The 14,996-nt window shown below is 38.0% G+C and overlaps 1 protein-coding gene across 1 annotated transcript in view; it reads left to right on the top strand.

Moving 5' to 3' along the window:
• Larp1b (La ribonucleoprotein 1B) overlaps positions 1-14,996 on the top strand; it is a 94,793-nt gene that overhangs the window by 35,799 nt on the left and 43,998 nt on the right. Inside the window, 2 exon segments of the mRNA XM_051185684.1 lie at positions 2,389-2,589; positions 2,592-2,766. Coding sequence (XP_051041641.1) covers positions 2,389-2,589; positions 2,592-2,766 — 376 coding nt within the window.

The raw sequence follows: 14,996 nt of genomic DNA, 5'->3' as shown, positions 1-14,996 counted from the left end.
ATAAAGTTAAAAAGTGAAAGGTTTTGCCAAGTGCTGGTGGTACACACATTTAATCCCAGCACTTGGGAGGCACAGGCAGGTGGATCTGTGATTTCAATAACAACCAGGACTGTTACTCAGAGAAACCCTATGTGCTGTGGAAGGGGAGAGGTTTTATCCAGAGTTTATCATTATTAGTAGTGTGGTGTTTGATCACTTAGTCTCCCCCCACACACCATATTGCCTACATATACTCTTTATGTTCAGTATTTTCTCCTTCCTTCCTATTATTTTTGAGACAGTTTCTTTGTGTAGCCCTGGCTGTCCTGAAACTTACTCTGTGAACCAGGCTGACCTCAAACTCAGAGATCAGCCTTCCTCTACCTCCTGAGTGTTGGAATTAATGGTGTGTGCCACCACTACCACCACCTGCTGTTTATTTATGTTTTTAGGTGTATGGGTGCATAGCCTGACTTTATGCACCACATGTATTCAGTGCCTGCCAAGGCTAGAAAAGGGCATAATATCCTCTGTAACTGGAGTTACAAATGGTTCTGAGTCACTAACTGGGAGTTGAACTCAGATATTCTTGAAGAGGACTAAGGCTAGGCTAAAGAGATGGCTCCATTGATAAAGTACTTCTTGCTTCATGAGAACCAAGATTTGAATCTCCAGCACCATGTAAAAAGTTAGGCATGATCTCGCTGGACCCCAGTCTTGTTTTCTCATTGCTGAATATCTAACCAACAATGAACTCTACCCCCAGACTATTTATTTGAGACAGGATCTCATGTAGCCCATTTTTGCCCCAAACTAACTATGTAGACAAGTGAAAATGGAGAGATGGTTCAATGGTTAAGATCACTTGCTCTTCCAGGGGAACACAGGTTCGATTCCCAGCACTCACATGGCAACTCACAATTATCCTCAACTCCAGTTCCAGGGGATCTAATGCCCTCTTCTGGCTTCCGTGGATACTGCAGGCAAAACATACATATTAAATAAACAAAGATATATAAATAAACAACAAGTTAGGCATGGTGTTGTATAACAATAACCGTAGTTCTGGGGAGATGGAAACAGGAGGATCATTCTACCCAGAACCTCAACTTCTAGGTTAAATGAGAGACTCTGTCTCAAAAAAATGAAGTGGAGGGTCTGGAGCCAAGGCTTAACAGTTAAAACACTGACTCTCTTCCAGAGGACCTGAGTTTGACTTCTAGCACCCACACAGTGGCTCATAATCATCTGTATCTACAGTCCAAGGGGATATGATAACCTTTTCTGGCCTCTACAGGCTCTGCACACATGTAGTGTACACATATATAAAGGCAGGAAAAGCACTCATCCACATAAAAATAAAGGAATGACCCTGAGTTAGGAAGAATCTGTGTGAATTCAGGAAGTAGTAATAACTAAAACAAAAATAAGAGAACCACTGGTGATTAAAACATGTATGTGTACAGTGTACACAAATATGCACATACATATATCAGACATATGTATATGTATATGACACACATTCTGCATTTTATAAAGTATATTCACAAGCAGACATCTTGCCTAGAATAGTGTGTGGCTCACATTGTCAACTTACTGACTATAGATCTCCATGACATGACTAAGAAGTCTGAAAGAAAGGGATTGCTTTATTTTAGACATACGGAATTAACATGAGCTGGCAGATGGACTAGATTAGAGTGGCGTGTGGCAGCAAGGCAGAAGTGTCAGTGTGCTGAGTTTTAGGCTAGGCTAGATGTTAGACACTGCCATCAGGGTGTCTAGAGCCAAAGCTGGTGTATGATGTCAACCATAGCTACTTCATTTGAACACAAGGGACAGAGTGTACATTTTAGCATTAAAGCAGATATAATATGGAAACAGCTGCATAGGAGATAGGGACAGCAGAAAAATTGACTTGTGAGTGCCAGGCACACACATTGTACGCATACATACATACATACATGCATTGTCAGATACAAGGGCTCAGACACAGAAAGCTAATTAACTCAAAACCTAAAAGACTGATTCCTTGTCTTTCTAAATGCAGAGGAAGTAATTCCAATATCTAGGCCTTGCTTCCTCTTGTCTTAGAGAGTCAATGCCATGCTGTAGATGATGTAGGGTCACCCCAAATCTAGGGAGTCTGGATCAATCCTTTCACTCTACTTTGTTGTTTTCCTCTAATTGAGCCAGAACAATACTGCCTAGCTTTCTATTAGAATTTGCCTACTCTTATACAACATTTGTTCTAAAAGAAAATAATTAGAAAGTTTTTATGTAGGAAAAAAGTTTTTAAAAAGTACATACATACATATGTACATATGTATTGTTTATACATGTAAACACACATGTATGTATGTATGTATGTATGTATAATGTGTGTTTAAAACTACTTTGTTTCTTTAGAAATCAATATCTGTATCTGAAGAGACATCAAACCAACTAGCCTTTCCAGAAGAACCAGAACAAGAACGGGAGTTTTTGTTTGATGAAGAGATGGAACAGACAGACAGAAAGACAAAGACATGGTTTGATTGATCTGATAATGATTCAGATTATGAAATTGATGACCAAGATTTAAACAAGATTTTAATCGTAACTCAGACACCACCCCACCTTATATGAGAAAGCACCCTAGAGGAGATCGAACAGGCACCCATTCATCACGAGTAAGCATTCCATCAGAACTTGCTGAAGTGATCAATGATGGCCTATATTACTATGAACAGGACCTGTGGACAGAAGGTGAAAATACACGCACAGCCATAAAGGTAACAATTTCTGGTGAGCATCTTTCTGCTGATAGTTTGCTTTGATTGCAAAGTATTGCTTGTTTTGTTAAACTTGAGAGTTTATTTCATAGAGTTCATAGATTTTGTGAAATAAACTCTCAAGTATAAATAAATTATACCCAATTTGAAAATTTTTGGAAATATATTTGATAGTCACAACCTGAGGAGTAATTTTAAGTGATGGTATAAGAATACTGTCAGCATCAAAAAATAGTATTTACTAACTAAAACTTGTGGGAAAATGTAATTTATAATGAAGGAATAAAAAAGTTGCTATGGACAGGCCTGCTTGATATGCTTCTTCCATTCTCTTGCCTTTTACAACAGATTCTGGCCTTTACCTGAGTGTTAAGGTAGAAGAAAGAACCACAATGGCTATCTGGCCTCCAAATCTCTTTAAATTGTAGGCCTGTAACAGGGTCTTTTTCTGCTATTAAATTTTTCAGAGAGGCTTCAAAAGTTAAATGTGTGATGAGTGATGGAACAATGAGGGGAAGTTACTTCAGCTAGGAGAGTGATCTTAGAAATCAAACAGCTGTGGAAAGAAAAGCTGCCAGCTAATGTTTGAATAGAGGGGCTGCCTATCATGGGCTTGTGAACAAGAGACATGGCCTCCTTGGAGTTTCTATTACTGCTTTAGTCACTGCCTTTTTAGAGAAACTGGACAGTTTTTTGTTTTTTGTTTTGTTTTGTTTTTGTTTTTTGTTTTTTTGTTTGGTTTGGCTTATTTATTTATTTATTTGTTTGTTTGTTTATTTATTTTGCCTGTCGTGCTACTGTGGGAAAGGAAGGATGTTGATTTTCTCCTTCCATGTAGGTCCTGGGGATAGAACTCAGGTCCTCAGGCCTGAGTTGCTGAGCCATCTTACCCACCCTGTTAATTTTATTTCTAATACTTTCTTCTAGAGGTGATGTCTATCTGAAATCATTTTTGTATCAGAAGTATAAATATATTCTACTACTTACTGGGCCTGGGGCACAGGCCTATATAATCCCCCATTCCTTGGGAGAAGCCAGTAGAAATAAAACAAATTCAAGGTAACCTGACTTTAATAGTTAACATGATCCGGTCAATTTCACAGGTGCCTACTATAAGCAGATTTAGATCAGTTTGAATCACCTTTATTCCTGGAACACAAGGTATTTACTCAAAATTATAAGGAAAGAATAGCACAAAGTTAATAAAAAAAATGAATTGCTACACATGAGAATGAATAAAAGTATGACACAGGAAGATCATATCTTAAAGTAATTGGTGTAGATTACCTATGTTTATTAAGAAAATAAAAACTTGCTCAAGGACAGAGTGTGATTGCACACAATCCTAGCACTTGGGAAGCAGAGTCAGGCAGAACTCTTTGAGATTTCAAAATAAATAAATAAATAAGAAAGGAAGGAAGGAAAAAAGAAGGAGAGAAAGAAAGAAAGAAAAGAAATTCAAAGAATAAGCATAGATGTCGATTGATGGTATTAGCAGCAAATTAGATGCAGTAGAAAGCATGAAGACTGCACATTGGAGATGGAGAATTAGAAGCAACATTAAAGCAGATTGCAAAGATGCAAAAGTGGGGTTTTTGGGGTAGTATATACCATTTGTCCTTGTTTCAAAATTACTTCTGTAATCTAATATTAAGTAGATTTTACTCTAAAGCTATTTACTTAAAACACACACACACACACACACACACACACACACACACACACACACACTAGCGAACTACAAACTTGAAATACAGGGTTACAGAGAGCAGAGAAAGGACATGGGCCTCTGGAGTGGTTTGTTTAACACAAATATTGAAGTAGCTGAAGTAAGCAAGCTATCAGAGTTTACATTAAGTACAACCACTTATTTACATCTAAATCATTGAAGAGACAAAAGCAGAGTTGGACAGGAAAAAAATGTACACCATCAGATTAGCAAAATCTCCATCAGCATCCAGATGGCTTTTCTGTTGTTTTGTGTTGTGTGAATGTATGTGCATACGGCAATTAACAAGATGATCAGAAATTCATATAAAAATTTAAATCAGAATAGTCAAAACAGTCTTTACAAAGAACAAATTTAGGCTGTGGATGCATCTCACTGGGAGACAGTTTACCTTGAATTCTAGGGACTCTGTATTGTATTCTAACACAGCCAAAGAATAAAAGAAAGTAAGTTGAAGCTTTCAGCTTATTTATTGTAAAGCGTACTAAAAAGCTACAGTTACCAGGACAGTAGTACTTACATAAGGATAGACATATGGGTGATTGGACTATAATTGAGTTCAAATAAACTAAGCATATGTGTGAGAAATTCTCAGATGTTTATCAATCAAGTGCATTTAATGGGAGAATATTTGTAGTGGTGGTTTGTCTGGATATTTACATGCAAAATAATGTAGTTGGTTAGGCCCTTCCCTATATCAGATATAAAAAAGAAAACAAAACAAAACTAATTCAGGCTAGGCCTTGTGGTGGAAGCTAGAGAATCAGGTGTTCTAGGTGAACCTCAGCTACACAGCAAGTTTGAGGCCAGTTTAATCAAATAGACTCTAATTTCAAGAAAATAAGCAAACAAAAAACAAAGCAAATTAACAAAGTCAGAAATGAAAAGGGGGACATAACAGACATTGAAGAAATCCAGAGAATTATCAGGTCATACTTTAAAAACCTGTACTCCACAAAATTGAAAAACTTAAAAGAAATTGACAATTTTTTAGATAAGTACCATATACCAAAATGAAATCAAGAATCAATAAACAACTTCAATACATCTATAACTCCCAAGGAAATAGAAACAGTTATCAATAGTCTCCCAACCAAAAAAAGCTCAGGGCCTAATGGTTTCAGCACAGAATTCTGCGAGATGTTCAAAGAAGTACTAGTACTCCTCAAAGTATTCCACACAATAGAAACAGAAGAAACATTACCAAACTCTTTTTATTATGAGGTTACAGTTGCCCTGATACCCAAACCACACAAAGACACAACTAAGAACGAGAATTAAGACCAATTTCCCTCATTAACATGGATACAAAAACACTAAAAAATAAGTAAATAAATAAAATTACTGGCAAACTGAATCCAAGAACATATGAGAAAAATCATCCTCCATGACCAAGTAGGATTGATCCCAGGGATACAAAGATGGCTCAATATATAAAAATCTGTCAATGTAATCTACCATGTAAACAAACTAAAATAATAAACCACATTATCATCTCATTAGATGCTGAAGAAGCCTTCAACAAAATTCAACATCCCTTCATGATAAAGGTCTTGGAGAGAATAGGGATACAAGGAACATACCTACACATAATAAAGGCAATATACAGAACCCAACAGCCAACATAAAACTAAATGGAGAGAATCTCAAAGCAATCCCACTGAAATCAGGAACAAGACAAAGCTGTTCACTATCTCCATATCTATCAATATAATATTCAAATTTCTAGCTAGAGCAGTAAGACAACAAAAGGAGATCAAAGGGATGCAAATTGGAAAGGAAGTAGCCAAACTCTATATGCTGATGATTTAATAGTTTACATAACTGACCCTGAAAATTCTACTAGGGAACTCCTACAACTGGTAAATACCTTCAGTAATGTAGCAGAATAAAATATTAACTCAAAAAAAGTCAGTAGCCCACCTATATACAGATGATAAAGAAATTAAAGAAACATTACTCTTTATAATAGCCACAAGTAACATAAAATATGTTGGGGTAACTCGTAACTCTAACCAAACAAGTGAAAGACCTATATGACAAGAACTTTAAGTCTCTAAAGAAAGAAATTAAAGATATTAGAAAATGGAAGATCTCTCATGCTCTTGGATAGGTAGGATCAATATAGTAAAAATGGCAATACTACAAAAAGTAGTCTACAGATTAAATGCAATCCCCATCAATCCCAGAAAAATTCTTCACAGGCTTTGAAAGAACAGTACTCAAACTTCATATGGAAAAACAAAACTCAGGACAGCAAGAACAATCCTGTACAATAAGGAAACTTATGGGAGGCATCTCCACCCCAATTTCAAGCTCTACTATAGAGCTATAGTAATAAAAACAGCTTGGTATTGGCATAAATACCAAGAGGTGGACCAATGGGATAGAATCAAAGATCCTGATATCAACCCACTCATCTATGAACACCTGATTTTTGACAAGCTAAAAATATAAAGTGGTAAAAAGAAAGCATATTCAACAAATGATGCTGGTGTAACTGGCTGTCAACATGTAGAAGCATCCAAATAGATCCATATCTATCACCATGCTCAAAACTCAAGTTGAAATGGATCAAAGACCTCAATGTTAATCCATCCACATTGAACCTCACAAAAGAGAAAATGGGGAAATACCCTTGAGTGCATAGGTACAAGAGACCACTTTCTAAATAGAACAGCAGTAGCACAGACATGAGAGCAACAATAAGTGGGACCTCCTGAAACTGAGAAGCTTCTGTAAAGCAAAGAACATGGTCAACAAGACAAAATAGCTCCCTATAGAATGGGAAAGATCTTCACCAGCACCACATCTGACAGAGGGCTGATCTCCAAAATATATAAAGAACTCAAGAAACCAGTCATCAAACTACCAAATAATCCAATTTAAAAATGGGGTACATATCTAAATAGTTCTTCAAAGAACAGTCTTAAATGGCAGAAAAACACTTAAAGAAGTGTTCAACATCCTTATTCATCGGGTAAATGTAAATCAAAACAACTCTCAGATTCCATCTACGATCAAAAACACTGATGACAACATGTTGAAGAAGATGTGGATAAAGGGGCACACTTCTCCACTGCTGGTGGGACTGCAAATTTGTACAGCCAATGTGGAAATCAGTGTGGCAATTTCTCAAAGTTAGGAATCATCCTACCTCAAGACCCTGCAATACCACTTTTGAACATATATCCGAAGGAGAGGCACCCTCACACCACAAGGACATTTGCTCAACTATGTTCATAGCAACATTCGTAATAGCCAGAACTTGGAAATAACCTAGATGCCCCTCAGCCAAAGAATGGATGAAGAAAATGTGGTATATTTATACAATTTACTCAATAGTAAGAAAGGATGACATCCTAAAATTTGCAGGCAAATGGACAGAACTAAAACCATTCTGAGTGAGGTAACCTAGACCCATAAAGACAAATACAGTATGTACTCATTCATAAGTGGATACAAGACATAAAGCAAAAGATACCCAGCCTATAATCCACAATCCCAGAGAATCTAGAACTCTCTTCCAGAATCAGATGGAAGCAGGTGCAGAAATCCACAACTATCCACTGGGCCAAACTACTGAAGGAGCAATAGTATGAACAAAGGAGTCAAGAGCATGTTGGGGAAACCAATGGAATTAGCTGACCTGAGCTAATGAGAGATCACTGACTCCGGTCTGATAAATAGCAAACCTGTATAAGACTGAACTAGACTTCTTTAATATAGGTGACAATGGTGTGGCTGGGGCAATATATGTGGTCACTGGCAGTGAGTCCAAGATCTAATACTAATACACATTCTATATGGAGAGAGAGAGACCTTGCTCAGCCTAAACACAGGTGTGGGGGTTGGGGAGGTGCCTTGGTCCTGCCTCGAATTGATGACAAGACAAACTTAGTAGACTTCCTAGAGGAGGCCGTATCCTCTCTGAGGAACAGATGGGGAGGTGCAGTGATGGGGAGAGTAGGGGGGGGGGGAGCTGGGATTGAAATGTATGTAAAAAATAAATTAATAAAAAAACGTTAAAGAACAAAAACAATAAAACCAAAGCAAAACAAAAAGATTACTAGGATTAAATGTATAAATGTAAATTTAAAAGGCATGAAAAAATTTTTGGCATTGTTTTCTTGTGCTGAGAATGAACACTAGCACTCTTACCTCTAGTCTTTCCCAAAGCAGAGAATGAAATACAGTAAAGAGAATTGTTGGAACAACTGGAGATTTGAATACAGAATAATCTGCATGCAAACTCGCATCCTTGTTGGAAATTAACTGAGTTGGAAATATCACATTAAAAGAGAAAAATCTGAGTAACCTTGGGATTGGCATGATTTTATATGACACCCAATGTTTTATCTATGGGAATAATTTGTGAGCTCTGGACTTCATTAAACTTAAAAACGTCTGTTCTGTGAAAGCCATTGCCAGGAGATAGGAAAAACAAGAAGACTAGGAGGAAATATTTGTTTAAAAAAAAAAAAGGCTAACAAAGCAGTCTAATAAAAAAAAAATGTGCAAAGGTAGCACACGCCTTTAATCCCATCACTTCTGGAGGCGGAGGCAGGCAGATCTCTGAGTTTGAGGCCAGTCTGGTCTAGAGTGAGTTCCAGGACAGTCAAGGCTACACAGAGAAACCCTGCCTCAATAAACCAAAACACACACACTCAGAGTCATTTAAAATAGGAAATCAAACTGGTTAAAGGGTGGTCAAAAATGCTGAGCACAGTTGCATACTCCTGAAATCCCAGCACTTGGAAGAAAAGGTAAGAGGACCAAGAGCTTAAGGCCAGTCTCTACTAAATAACAGTTCTGACACTAGCCTGGGAGTATATGAAACTCTGTCTGAAAAGACAAGACAAAAGAAAAACTCCCCAAGAGCCAAACTGATTTCACCAAAGAAAAAGGTAGCAAGGGAGACTGGAAAGGATGCTTATATGTAGTTTTGTTGGGAAGTTATAGTCAGAACACAAGGTGCTGTAACACCCCATTAAGATGACCAAGTACCAATCTAGTGAGCATAACAAATGCAAAGACTGGAAGAGGGGCAACTTGTTGTAGGGGACATAAAATAGCAAGCACACTCATCTTGAAAAGCTATTTCAACAATTTCTTACAAATTGTAATTTTTATTTTTTATTGATTTTATTCACATATTATGTATACAGTGTTCTGTCCACATGTATCCCTGCAAGCCAGTAGAGGTGCTAGATCTCATTTCAGATAGTTGTGAGCCATTATTTGGTTGCTGGGAATTGACCTTAGGACCTCTGGAAGACCAGCTAGTGTTCTTAACCTCTGAGCTATCTCTCCAACCAAATTGTAATAAATGTTTCAAAAATAAACTAAGTAAACTTACCACATAAGTTAGAATTTATAACCATACAGTAATCTGTATATGAATGTTATCTGCTGTGGCCATAATTGCCTAAACTTGGATGTAACCAAGATAACTCTCAGGAGGTTAGTAAATAAACCATGGTGTATCCAGACAGGGAACTCTTGTTTATTACTATATGTAATTGAACAATCAAGTTGGGAAAATACAAAAGTAAGGCTTAAGTTCATGTTTCTGAGGAAAGCCAATTTGAAAAGGCTTTACAATGCATGTGACTCCAGTTGTGGCATTCTGGAATATCAACTGGAAACAGTAAAATGAACTGGTTACCAGCCACGTGGGAAGGGATGAGAAGGCTGAAATGATTTTTAAGGCAGTGTAGCTAATAGGATAAGTGATGGTGCCATGGTGAATACTTAATCATTAGTTTGTCAAAACATGTAGAGTATGCTCCATTTTGACTATGACCCTTCAGTCTGTTGATGTCAGTTCATCAGTTTTAGGCACTGTGTCATTTCGGTCCTGCTCATTGATAGTGAAGAGGATGTGCTTGCACAGAGGCAGGAGTGTGTGGAAGTAACTCTACTGCTCAGTTGTGTTCTGTTCCTAAAACTACTCTAAATATAAAGACCTAATAGAACATAAATGAGGATAAAGTACTTAGAAAAAGATAATCTGGTAAAGGATTTGTGTTTAGAGTATATAAAGACAAGTCAGTCTAGCAATCCACTTCAAAAACTGAGGCAGAACTTAAACAAATGTTTTTTTCCAGCATATTACCCAGCAGCAGAGTGAAACGCTAAATAAAAAAGCCATAGCATGGCCATTGCTATTTATAGAAGGCAGATATTGGAAGTGCCATTGAAGATAGGGGGGAATTGAAGCCCCTCCCACTGCCCCTGATATATAAAATAGATCACCTGGTTTGGAAGATAGTTTGGTTATCACACGACCCAGCAATTCCATTCTTTCATGTGTGAACCAGTACAAATAAAAACTTGCCCAAGCTAGGTGGTGGTGGTGTAAACCTTTAATCCTAGCACTTGGGAGGCAGAGGCAGCTGGGTCTCTAAGTTCAAGGCCAGCCTGGTCTACAGAGCTAGTTCCAGGATACCATGTATATTGGGACTTGGAGTCTCATACAAGGAAAAAGTTTTCTTAAGTAGAGATCAAAAGCACAATGGATAAAAATCGGTACAAATGATTTGTGAGCCTTAATGAGAAATTATCTGGCCAAGTTGGCCCATGGAGGTTTGTCTTAATTGATAATTGATATAAAAAAGACTCAAACTGTCGGTGACAGCATTGCTTAGGCATGTGGGCCCTGGTTCAGTGAAAGTGAAAAAAGCTGCTGAAGTTTCTCTTGGCCATGGATGTGATGTGGCAAGCGTATAAGCCCCTGCCTTTGTGACTTCCTTACAGTGATGGACTATAGCATGGAACTATAAGCCAAATAAATCCCTAAAGGTTTTTTTTTTGTTTTGTTTTGTTTTTATTTAATTTATTATTTTACATGTCGATCCCAGTTCCCTCTCCCTCCATCCCTCCCTCACTTTTATCCTCTGTGTAGACCCTAAGGTTTTGATCAGTATAGTTTATCACAGCAATGCTGGTACTAGATTTGGAAATCTAGTTGAGTTAATAATATCTTGACATTTATCCATACCAAGTGGCTTTTATCCCAAAGTTCTAGAAATGATAAGATTGTCAAGATATATACTTTGGAATATAATCAATAGAGAGAGAGAAAGCTGGAAAATGGTTGGACTTTTTGATGTATTGAAGAACAGAAGTCAGCTGACACTATGGGCCATCATTTTGAGAGCAAATAGCTGTGATTATATAGTTTCACTGAAGAAGCCAAGGGGAATGTTTTCTGAGATCATGACCTATGTAGGGGCCTCACTTGTAGCTTTATGGCTTTACTCTTTCTTTGTGTTGGCTTCTCCTAAGGGCATGCTAGGCCTTTCTAGTGACCTCTGTATGCCTCCCACCAGACTCTAGCTCACATTGCAAAGTAGAGAAAGTTGAAGCACAGAAAGTTTTTGTAAAGAGAGTCATGACTTCTTCAGTTTGTCTCCTGTTCGTGGCACCATGAAATTCAGAATAAGGGATTCCATTGATGTTACACTCTCTTCCACACTGACGATACACGTTGTTTTATGCTTTCCAAAAAATTTGTAGTAATATAGCAAATTACCTTTACAGCTCACTGAGCTTAAACAGTTATTAATATCTTATAACATGCATTTTGTCCTCATAGTATAATACATATATCATATATGTACTTTTTCCCAGAATGTTTTGAGAATTAGTGATAAGACATTGTCACTTAGTCCATATCTTCTCCTCAAAGGAAGTAGTTTTCCTACATAATGTTGATTATCAAGTAGGAAATTTGACATTGATGGACTGTTATTGAGTATGTAGTCTCATATTTTCAAAATTTATCTTAGAATTTAAAAAATGGTTGCAATCAGGAATCTTACATTTCAGAATTTCTGAGCTAAATAATTATAGTGTTTTCCATTTAGAAATTGTGCAGCCTTTTTTTTTTTTTTTTTTTTTTTTTTTTTTTTGTCTTTTATGACAAAGACAATACAGTTATTTTAAATTCCCAATGTCTTTTTTCACATAAGTAGCTTTGGGTTAAACATTTTGGGATAGCTCCCCAAACGACATAGCTGCAGGGTAGCCCCTCAGGAGATTAGTGGTGATAGTAATGCATGACAACTGATGGTGTGGGTTCTGTCTACAGACTGCCTGTTGTGAAGGTATCTTCTCATCTTGTAACTAATGCAAGAGTGATGCTTTGAAATTCTGCTAAAGTTTTACCTTCTGTTGATTTTTGCTTGAATTATCTTACACTTATTTTATTTTTATTTTTTTAATTTTATATAATATTTTTATTTAAATTAAAAACAAGCTTGTTTTACATGTTAATCCCAGTTCCCACACTCTCCCATCCTCCCCTGCTCTCCCCACCAACCCCCATCCCATCCCCTTTCTGCTCCCCAGGGAGGGTGAGGCCTTCCATGGGGAGTCTTTCAAGTCTGTCATATCATTTGGAGAAGGGCCCAGGCCCTCCCCCCATGTGTCTAGTCTGAGAAAGTATCCCTTTATGTGGGATGGGCTACCAGAGGCCCTATAGACTGCCCAGTCCTCCCAACCAACACCACATTCAGGGAGTCTGGGTTGGTCCTATGCTGGTTTCCCAGGTCAGCAGTTTCTGTGGGTTTCTCCAGCCTGGTCTTGACCCCTTTGCTCATCACTCCTCCCTGTCTACAACTGGATTTCAAGAGTTTGTCTCAATGTTTAGCTGGGGATATCTACTTCTGCTTCCACCAGCCTACAGTCTACACTGCCAGAAAAGCTAGGAAACAAGGAGGACCCTCAGAGAGACATACATGGTCTCCTGGAGAAGGGAAAAGGGACAAGATCTTCCAAGCATATTGGGAGCATGGTGTGGGGTGGGGGTTAGGGAGGAGGGCAGAGGTGGGCGTGATGGAGCAGAAAGATTGAATCAGGGAAAAAATAGAGGAGAACAAGAAAGGAGATGTCATAATAGAGGGGGCCATTATAGATTTAAGAAGAAATCTGGCACTAGGGAAATATCCAGAGATCTATAAGGATGACCTCAACTAACAATCCGAGCAATAGTGGAGAGGCTACCTTAAATGCCCTTCCCTGATAATAAGATTGATGACTACTATATGCCATCCTAGAGCCGTCATCCAATAGCTGATGCAAGCAGAAGCAGACACTTACAATTATTTTACATAGCCACTTTAGTTGTTTCTTCAAATTAACTATCCACTTTAAAATATTTAAAATATCTCCCACTCTTTTCATGGACTCTGGAATGAATTCTCTCACCCATTCTCTGCATTCTGATATTCTAAATGTCTCAATTCTTGTCTAGATGGAGCTCTTTTAAGATGGCTTCTGTATACAACTGGCACACTCTTAATCTGTTTAGTACCTTTATACTTACCGGTATAACAAGGGGATGTACCTGCCTTTTTCTTGGCTCTGTTTGTGTGCTCTTCAATTCTTTGCTTGACATAAAGCTTACTTAATTTAAAATGTTAACATTTCAATCATTCTAATGTAATGTATCTTTATGTGTGTGCATGCATACACATGCAGTCACTATACACACTTGTGGGTGTCTGCTCTTTCCTTGCACCATGTGATCTTGGGGGATATAGAACTCGGGGCGTCAGACCTGGTTCCGGGCACCTACACCCCTTGCACCATCTCACCAGCCTTCAGACATTTTCAAAGAAATAATTTCTGGGGTGTGTGTGTGTGTTACTACATGTATGACCATCAGAGGACTGCTTTCAGAGTCTTCCTCACCTGCTGTATTGTGGGATAATAGGAACTGAACTTAGGTTGTCAGGCCTGTACCCAGGTGTCTCTTCCCAATGAACCATCTTGCCAACCACTTCTTGCTTTTAAATGTGTCCCTCCTGTGAACTCCCCAGTGTTCTCTACAAGTATATAACCAGTAACCTGTTAAGTACTCAAGTATGTGCCTTGTGTTTTGTAAGCATCTTACTTAAGTTGTGTTTACTATGAATGAAAAGGGAAACCTACCCTGGTCCTGTTTCCTGTGTTTTTCATTTTGTTTGGGAGCCTTAGGAAACCCCATTAGCAGCTGGCCTGCAGCTTTAGATGCTGTTCCTTCCTGTCCATTCCCCTTCCATGCATCTTCTCATAGCCTTTCCTCCATAGGTTCTTTATACTTGTTCATTCTATTGTTCTCTTGTATTCTGGTTCCCTTAAGCATAGAAAATAAGGAAATTTACTGCTAAGTCCCTGCATAGTGCTTGTTTTCAGACAAGGATTTGTATAAGATCCAAAAACATGATTTTGTTGTTGTTGTTGTTGTTTTCACTCTGTCTTTGATCTGCTTTCACTCTTCTCAGTCTTGCTTTCTTCACATGGCAGCAATAAAGGCCATAGGCAGGGTCTGTGGCTTTGAAGCTTCTCAGTCTCGTATGCTGTTTCCCTGTAGTGTCTTTGTAGTTGCTTGCCTGTCAAGCTCTGCTTCATCTTTTAGCTAGCAAACCCAGGTCACATAATAGTCTAGGAAAAATGCTTTTACTGTAGCTTCTTCCTCTTTCTTTTTTTAGTGGGAGGGGGAACTGGGCATCAACTTGGTGCTCTCT

This window comes from Phodopus roborovskii, unplaced genomic scaffold (genome assembly GCF_943737965.1).
Source record: "Phodopus roborovskii unplaced genomic scaffold, PHOROB, whole genome shotgun sequence".
NCBI classification, from domain to species: domain Eukaryota; kingdom Metazoa; phylum Chordata; class Mammalia; order Rodentia; family Cricetidae; genus Phodopus; species Phodopus roborovskii.
This window is presented reverse-complemented; position numbering and strand designations above follow the sequence as displayed.